Source organism: Podarcis liolepis (assembly GCF_965112155.1).
Source record: "Podarcis liolepis genome assembly, chromosome: 13".
NCBI classification, from domain to species: domain Eukaryota; kingdom Metazoa; phylum Chordata; class Lepidosauria; order Squamata; family Lacertidae; genus Podarcis; species Podarcis liolepis.
The window spans coordinates 21,707,880-21,716,553 of record NC_139573.1 but is presented as its reverse complement, the minus strand read 5'-3'; the positions used below and the strand labels follow the sequence as shown (position 1 = coordinate 21,716,553).

General features: G+C 46.2%; 1 protein-coding gene across 1 annotated transcript; it reads right to left on the bottom strand.

The window, feature by feature from the left end:
- Nucleotides 1–1,089: 1,089 nt before the first annotated feature.
- TUFM (Tu translation elongation factor, mitochondrial) lies at nt 1,090–7,108 on the bottom strand. Its single transcript, XM_083471967.1, has 11 exons — nt 7,004–7,108; nt 5,788–5,834; nt 5,474–5,636; nt 4,718–4,884; nt 4,389–4,493; nt 4,062–4,226; nt 3,824–3,956; nt 3,591–3,695; nt 2,425–2,576; nt 1,741–1,860; nt 1,090–1,553 (listed from the first exon to the last, which is right to left on the bottom strand). The coding sequence occupies exons 1-11, from the start codon at nt 7,104–7,106 to the stop codon at nt 1,380–1,382; spliced, it is 1,434 nt and encodes a 477-aa protein (XP_083328093.1). The 5' UTR covers nt 7,107–7,108; the 3' UTR covers nt 1,090–1,379.
- Between the last annotated feature and the right edge of the window lie 1,566 nt (nt 7,109–8,674).

Genomic DNA, 8,674 nt, shown 5'->3' with positions numbered 1-8,674 from the left:
GGTGGCTTTCCATCTTCATGAGATACTTGACCAAAAAAAAGATTTTTTTCAAGTTAGAAGCACTGCTGGATTTCTGTTTCCCCTTTGGGGCTGAAGATTTCTCTAGTAAGGATATGCATGTTTGTGAAGGAGAAAATGGCATGTTTTCCACCTGATCTTGCTATCACTGCAGGAAATCAAGGGGTATGTGATTGTAATAATTTTCATATCACAAGGATGATTTAGTCCTCTTCAATATTCAAAAAGGGGGGGAGGGGGAGAGGAAGTACATTTCATATGTGGGGGAATATACTTTTTACTAATACTACTAAATTTGAAAATGTATTTGAGCTAGGTAGTGTTGTGTAATCTGTAGAGATGCCCTTAAGCCACCCCTGCCTGGTAATGCTGTCCACACTTGCTGGAGTGCAAGATGTACAGAGCCACTTCTGCTTTAGGCTGCATGTGATATTTAAAGGAGTTCACACAAATAAGGCATCCTATGCCTGACTATTCAGGCTTTGAGGGCACAAGAAACAGGAAGCCTGACTGGATTCAAGCTGTGCAGCCACCTGTGGGTTGCTCAATAGACATTTCTGGGTTTGATACTGTATCCAGGCTCCAAATTCTTAACTATATGAGATCAACTAACAAGTACCGGTGCCCCTGCAAGCAGACACCTGTACCCATTAACTACACATAACATTTTTTTGTTTAGTCGTGTCCGACTCTTAGTGACCCCATGGACCAGAGCATGCCAGGCACTCCTGTCGAGCACACTGTTCAACCATCTCGTCCTCTGTCGTCCCCTTCTTATTGTGCCCTCAAACTTTCCCAACATCAGGGTCCTTTCTAGGGAGTCTTCTCATGAGGTGGCCAAAGTATTGGAGCCTCAGCTTCAGGATCTGTCCTTCCAGTTTGCACTCAGGACTGATTTCCTTAAGAATGGATAGGTTTGATCTTCTTGCAGTCCATGGGACTCTCAAAAGTCTCCTCCAGCACAATAAGATTAGTTTTACCTAATATTAAATTTGTTTTAGTAGTACAACAGTGTCTCTCTCAAAGGATATCATGAAAAAATCACACTACTTAACAGAATAGCACTCAAGATTAGCTTTCAAGTCTTTTATTTAACCAACTTGCCCTCCCTACCCACCCTTGAAATGAGCAGAACACATTAGGCTTTTCTCGCCTCAGCCAAGGTGATAAGGCTAACCGCTTACTTTAGTTAGGGTATAATTTCACCAGCAAGGAGCTTTATTCCAAGAAACCGCTTATAGCTTGTGAAGCTTTCAACATATATCCTTCCTCTTTCTGCAATGCGCTTAACTCCTGGTTTCATGTGTTCTACATGTTCAGTTGCCTGAAATGCCTCACAAGCATCCTTCTGAGGGATATACTTAAGTTTCCCACTTCGCCTTATCTTCTGCAGTTACTGACAGTGTTTTTGTGACAACTCCAGTGCCAATGGTTTTGTGTCCATCCCGTAGCGTGAATCTCTGCCCCTCTTCCAAAACCATGGGCTGCCGCAATGTCAAAATAATGGAGGTGTCTTCACCTGGCATTACCATTTCCTAAGGAAGAGGAAATAAGACCTGTAAGATACGCAGTAGTTGTACCTGTTTTCAGTTATAAGCATCAGAAGCAAAGCTGATCAAGAGCTATTCTCTAATGTGGATTCTGTAAGACACTTCAGCAATGCTTATAGGAAGCAAAAGGCTGCTGGAAAGGGGGGAAGGGGGCAGGAAGAGTCAGACAAACCTTTGATGCAGGCAGTTCTACACGACAGGCCATGTCCCAGGTCAGAGAAAACATAACAGGTGTGTAGTTAGAAACAAAGGGCTTGTGACGACCACCTTCTTCTTTGCTCAGGATGTAAACCTGGGAAGGAGAAGTGACTTGTTTGCCTTGTCTGGACAATCAATGTGAGCTCCAAATTAAACATCCATTATTTTACAGAATATGAAAGTGTCCCATCATAATTACACAAATTTATAGACTGCTTCATAGCTTGAAGCCACTGAAGCTGTGATCATGATAAAAACAGAATCAAACAAGATCTTTAAAAGCAATAACATAAACTCACTAAAAACAAAAACATCCATGCAAACAAAAGAAACCCATTTCCATTAGACAACACTGATCTTCCATAAATGACTGGATTACATCCTAAGGGAAAGCCTTCCTGAACAAAAAATGACTTTAAGCGCCTAAACACCCTGCTAGGTGCCTGCCTGATTTTGGTGGCTAATTGATTCCCAAGTCATGTAGCTGCAAAACTAAAAGCCCAGTTCCTAGTGCAGGTTAAATGCACCTCTGAGGCATGCAGTACTCTCAGCAGGGCCCTGTATGAGGAGCGCGGTTACCAGGCAAGGATATAGTGGGTGAGGAGGTTCCTTAGGTTAGGTCTTATAAATTATTTGCAAATCTGTCCTGCCTGCTTACCTGAGCCTCGACCTTCTGGTGCGGCTTGATGGAGCCGGGCTTGCACATAACCATCCCCCGCCGTATATCCTCTCTCTTCAGCCCCCGCACCAAAGCGCCCAAATTATCACCAGCCTCTGCCCGTTCCAATTGTTTGTGGAACATCTCAATACCTGAAGTCAAAAGGAGTGCCATTACCATTTGCAAACTTTCAGGGGTGTTCCCTCCACCCAACCATAACTGTCCTTTGACTGCCATTTTCACATAGGGTGCTAACACCCCAGAGGACAGGATCACACTTCAAAACGACGACAGAGAACTGGGCCAAAACAAACAAGATGAACTTTAACAGGGAGAAATGTAAAGTATTGAACTTCGGCAAAAAAAATGAGAGGCACAAATACAAGATGGGTGACACCTGGCTTGAGAGCAGTACATGTGAAAAGGATCTAGGCGTCTTGGTTGACCACAAACTTGACATGAGCCAACAGTGTGACGCGGCAGCTAAAAAAGCCAATGTAATTCTGGGCTGCATCAATAGGAGTATAGCATCTAGATCAAGGGAAGTAATAGTGCCACTGTATTCTGCTCTGGTCAGACCTCACCTGGAGTACTGTGTCCAGTTCTGGGCACCACAGTTCAAGAAGGACACTGACAAACTGGAACGTGTCCAGAGGAGGGCAACCAAAATGGTCAAAGGCCTGGAAACGATGCCTTATGAGGAACGGCTAAGGGAGCTGGGCATGTTTAGCCTGGAGAAGAGGAGGTTAAGGGGTGATATGATAGCCATGTTCAAATATATAAAAGGATGTCATGTAGAGGAGGGAGAAAGGTTGTTTTCTGCTGCTCCAGAGAAGCGGACACGGAGCAATGGATACAAACTACAAGAAAGAAGATTCCACCTAAACATTAGGAAGAACTTCCTGACAGTAAGAGCTGTTCGACAGTGGAATTTGCTGCCAAGGAGTGTGGTGGAGTCTCCTTCTTTGGAGGTGTTTAAGCAGAGGCTTGACAACCATATGTCAGGAGTGCTCTGATGGTGTTTCCTGCTTGGCAAGGGGTTGGACTCGATGGCCCTTGTCTATTCCAACTGTATGATTCTATGTTTTATCCCTGTTCTACCAAACTTGGAAGGCAGGGGGAGACCAAGAAGTTGACGAGTTTTGCAGAAAATCTAAAGGACTTACCGGTTACCACTGAGCGCAAGTCCCGGTTGTGCCCTACAAATTCGCAATCATCTCCTTTCTTGATAATGCCACGCTCAAGGGTACCAGTTACCACAGTGCCTCGGCCTGGAATAAAGCAGTCAAATGAAGCTAGCATAGGCAACGGGGGTACAGGACAGCCAGACAGCCCTACAGGATCCTCCCTAGCTGCAACTCCCTTAAAGCAAATGGGGGCAACCTAGGAAGCTTAGTACCTGGTATGGAGTGAACGTGCTCTATGGGAAGCAGGAAGGGCTTATCAAGCTCCCGCTGTGGCACAGGAATGTGTGTATCCACTGCATCCAGCAGTTTCATGATGGAGTTCAAGCCCAGCTCTGGATTTCGGTGCTGCAAGGAACAGGAATGGAAGGTGGTGATATAAATGATTAAGCAATGGAAGAATTCCTGCTAAGGAATGACACTCAAAACGAAATGTGTGTGTGCACCACTGACCTCCAAGGCGCACAGAGCGGAGCCTGAGATAACAGGCGTTTCTTCCCCATTGTAGCCAAATTCTGTGAGCAGCTCACGTATCTCCAGCTCTACCAGCTCCAACATCTCTGCATCATCGACTGCATCAGCTTTGTTGATGTACACTACAACATGCTTCACTCCTATCTGAGGTGGTAGGGAAGAAAACAAAGGTGACCCACATGTACATTGCTACCTTCTCAAGACTTCCAGCCCTGCTTGACAGAAGCACCCATCATATTCTCACAAGTATGTACAAGGTCACCCAAACCATCTCTACCCTATTCCATTCCAAGACCACAGACTCACCTGTTTGGCAAGCAAAAGATGCTCCCTTGTCTGTGGCATCTGTCCATCTGTTGCAGCTACGACAAGGATGCAGCCATCTAGTGGTGCTGTTCCTGTGATCATGTTCTACAGAGAAGACATGGGAAACATGTCAGGCTGTGGTATCTCTAGGACGTGAACTACTTTGAAAAACCAGGCTCCTATGTTTGATATGGCTTGGAAGTTTTCTAGATCTTGGCAATCCTCCAAGAATTCTTTTTTTTTAATGGCATGTGCCATCAACAGGAATTCTGGATGAGGATCATGAGTGTGTTCAGGGCTTTCATGGATTCCCAGTTCCTCACACATACCTTAACATAATCGGCATGCCCAGGGCAGTCTGTGTGGGCATAATGGCGGTTAGCTGTTGAATATTCAACATGGGAGGCATTGATGGTGATCCCACGAGCCTTCTCTTCGGGTGCATTATCAATTTCTTCATATTTCTTGAACTTGGCGCTTCCAGTATCTGCCAAAACTGGAAATAACAGCAGAAGGGGTGAACAAGGTTCTTGATTTTCTCTTTAAAAAAAGATTGGTCTAGTGTCTTACTCAGTAGCATTTTTTGAAGAAGGGGGGGGGGGAGCAATGTTTTCAACTGATCAAATCTGAAAGGCCAACAAGGACTATCTGTGTCTTAGCTGGTATGGGAACAGGTCAGCAGGCAGAGCTAAAGGGCTCTTGAACTCCCTTCTGTAGTCTGAACAGCAACTGAGGCTTTGGCCCCTTCCTTTGGACACCAAAGGTGCCCATTTTCTCACACCCTGACACGTGCAAGGGAGTGAGCATCTGGAATGAGCAACTAAGGCACAGGTCTCGCTGTTCACATTGCCTTTGCCTGCATCTCAGTTCAAGAGAAAGCAGGTGAGGTGTATCACAGTGATGTGCAGTGTGGGGATGGAGTCTATTTTGGAGGCTGGGTGCTCAGCCCTTGCTGGCTTGATTTGGCTCCCTGGCTGTCAGCTGACTTTCCTTCAACTAGCTGTTTTGATTAGGTCTAGGCCTGTTCTCACCCTACCTATCTCATCTTCCATAATAATAACCATTCCCCCACCCCTAACACTCACTTTTGGTGATGGCTGCCGTTAATGTAGTTTTGCCATGGTCCACATGCCCAATTGTTCCAACATTGACGTGTGGTTTGTCTCGTACAAATACTTTCTTCGCTTCAACTGCAAAACTTCGAACAAGGAACGGATGCCCATGGAAGGCTAGGCAGGTCAAGGACGGCTGCAGAAGAAGAGTGTCAGAATTTTAGCCCTCTTTGCCTATATCACAGCAATCATCATCATCAACATCCATCTGACTGGGTTGCCCCAGCCACTCTGGGTGGCTTGCAACAAATCGAAACAATTTGCCCACCGCTGCCCAGAATTCTTACCGTAGCTATAAAACCTTGCAGATAACGAGGCAGGCAGCCACGGAGGCCTGCAAAACACAAGCAAAATGGGTGATCACTTTCATAAGACAGCACTTTATAACAAATACATTATCTTTGCACATCCTGATGTCCCTGTCTCCCCCAATTTTCCTCCTTCTGACTATGCCCATAACCTTCAAGAGACAACAGCTGCAAAAAAGTAATTTTATGTTAACTTAAGCACTTTTAAAATAAACATTATGAATAATAGCATCTGATATGCTGACTTGTATGGCAGGGGGCAGGATCTCTATATTCCGTGAAACAACCTTGTTCATTGAATACAAGAATGTGTGTATATGTGAAATTCAGGTTTGTTTGTTTGTTTATTGCCCTGTTGTGCATCACTTTACACTTGCTTACACTCACCATATATATTAATTTGCTGCACTGATATACCACCTTCTCTTCTAAGGAGCTAAAAGTGGTGTACCTAGTCCCAATTTTTTCCTCGCAATGATCCTGTAAGGTAGGTTAGGCTGAGAGACAGTGACAGGCCCAAAGTCACCCAGTGAGCTAAGTGGTCCAGTAGGGATTCAAACCCTGGTCTCTCATCAGGCCACAGAACAAAACTCTAACCATTGCACCACACTATTTCTTTTATTGCCCTTTTCCGCTCAGATTGGAGAGGCTCGCCTTCTCTTTTGTTTCAACCACCTTGAACGGTTTGCTACCCGCACGCTTTGCTACATCCCCGCTCATCCCTGACGCTAAACCATTGATTGGCACGTGCTGAGAACCAGAGCTCCCCGCGGGCGAGCAAAGGGGCGGAACCACCTCGCCGGGGCCAGGAGAAACCGCTTCTCTCTTTGCCGCAGGGGAGGAGGAGCAGCAGCATCCGCGGAAAGAAGCCTGAAGGAATGCACCGAGGGGCCGGCCTCACACACTCAGGGGAAAGGAAGGGCCGGGCCCTCCTCCTGCCACACGCCGCCTCCCCCCGCTTCGACGTGATGGACTGCTCCGCCGCTGCCTCAGACCCCAAGACCGGCATTAAGGCAGAGGCCGTAATGAACCGAGTAGCAGCCCGCCAAGCACAAAAGGTCACGGGTCTCTCCTGCACGAGTTCTTTAAGGAGAGGCTTCTTGCCCCTTCGCTCTCCCTCCCCGCCTCCTTTTCCGCCAGCCGACACCCACCACCTCCCTTCCCTCGCCCCCCCCCCTCCGGCCCTTTAACCAACCGATAACACGGCCGCCGAGCCCTCCTCGCGCCACCACCAGCGCGCGGCTCGCCATCTTAGCTCCTCCCGGAAGTAATATCACACCCGGCCGCCCCCCTCCCATCTGCCTAGAGATAGGAAAGGGTAGAGAAGAAGCATGGAGAGGGAGAACTTCCGGTAACTGTGGAGAAACGTCGGCCGCGGGCGACGAATGCTCTATAGAGTTAGTGCAGAGTTAACAATTGAATTCTCTCAGTATGGAAGGTTGACTTCCGGGATACTTTTGATTATTTTTTTAATTTTGTGGGGTGTTTTTTGCCCTCCTTCGCCTGCAAAGCTGAAGAGGCAGCTGCCTAGAGGAAACAACAGAGAAAACCAGGACTTTGCGGAATTCTGCTTCTCCTGAGCCCTCACCCCCCGAAAGACAGTAATAACTAACTAACTAACTAACTAACTAACTAACTAACTAACTAAGATAACGATTCCTGTTCTTTTTAACTAAGATCTTATGTCTTGTAAAATGTAAAAATAATACAGTATGTGAAAACTTAATGATATCCGCAGCCTGGAAATCAGGCAAAAAAGACGTTGGGAGATACGGGAGCCTTCCATGTCCATAAACAAACAAAGAGTCTTGTGGCACCTTAAAAACGAACCAATTTATTGTGGCATAAGCTTCCTGCCTTTCTTTTGCCTGGAAAAAAACCATAACAAAACCACAGTGTTGATCCTGCAAGCCTGATCTATCCTCCCATTGACTAAATCCCTCTTCCATCAGAAACCTGAGGCGTAACCATCAAGTGCAGGACAAATGCAGATGTGAGTGGCCGAGTGGGAATTGTGCCCAGCGAGGGCAGGAGGAAATGAAAGGCAAGAAATGCAAACCATTCAGATAGCACTAGAATGTCTGCAAATAAGCAAAGTGGCATTTATGACCAGACTGCGTGTTTTATCACCTGTTGGCTTGATAACTCTCAGTATCCCTGTGCATGGCTCTTTTCACTGAACAGAATGCAAGAGGATAAACAGGTTCTTCCTCGGAAGAACTTGCAGCCTAAAACAAAACTTGGAAAAGCACAGGAGGAGGAGGAAAGGCGCCCAGGAATAAACAGGGTGGAAATTGTGTCAGTTACGTGTACTTGGGCTTAGTTACTAGCCAGATTGCTACTACTTTGGGTGGTATTCAGCTAAGTTCTACTGAGAGCAAAGCCACTGAAAGCAAAGAACTTAACTTTGCCATGCAGTATTCATTAATGTCAATGGGACTACTCTTGAGTACTACCTTCTTCATCTTTCTTTGGCCATCACTCGTAGCCGAGTAAGATTGTCTTCCATAAACACGGTTTTAACAATGAGTCCCTAAGTGACTGTGGAGGCCAATTCTGGACCCACATGTCCTTCCACAGTGGGGACATTGGTTTATGGGTGGGAGTTGATCATGGTGTGGATTTGCCAAGCGTTCCTTCCTCTTAGCACGTTTCTTCCTTGCGTCCTGAGTTCAAGTGTCTTCAAAGCCCATGACACCCCTGGTGTTTCCCAGTTGTCAGTGTTTATACTACATTTTAAAATATTTGCCTTGACACAGTCTTTAAACCTCTTTTGTTGACCACCAGCATTACGCTTTCCGTTTTACCTTCAGTCTAATGTTCTCCCAACTGAGCCATTTCGGCCAGTGCTCTTGAGTACTCCCTA

Bases quoted from the DNA above. Each gene is read 5' to 3' on its own strand.
- TUFM (XM_083471967.1), bottom strand. From the start codon at position 7,106: ATGGGAGGGGGGCGGCCGGGTGTGATATTACTTCCGGGAGGAGCTAAG. The intron at 4,494-4,717 runs GTATGTGTGAGG...TCTTCTCTGTAG, and splicing joins GGCATGCCGATTATGTTAAG to AACATGATCACAGGAACAGC. The intron at 2,577-3,590 runs GTAAGTCCTTTA...TTTTGACTTCAG, and splicing joins CTTGCGCTCAGTGGTAACCG to GTATTGAGATGTTCCACAAA.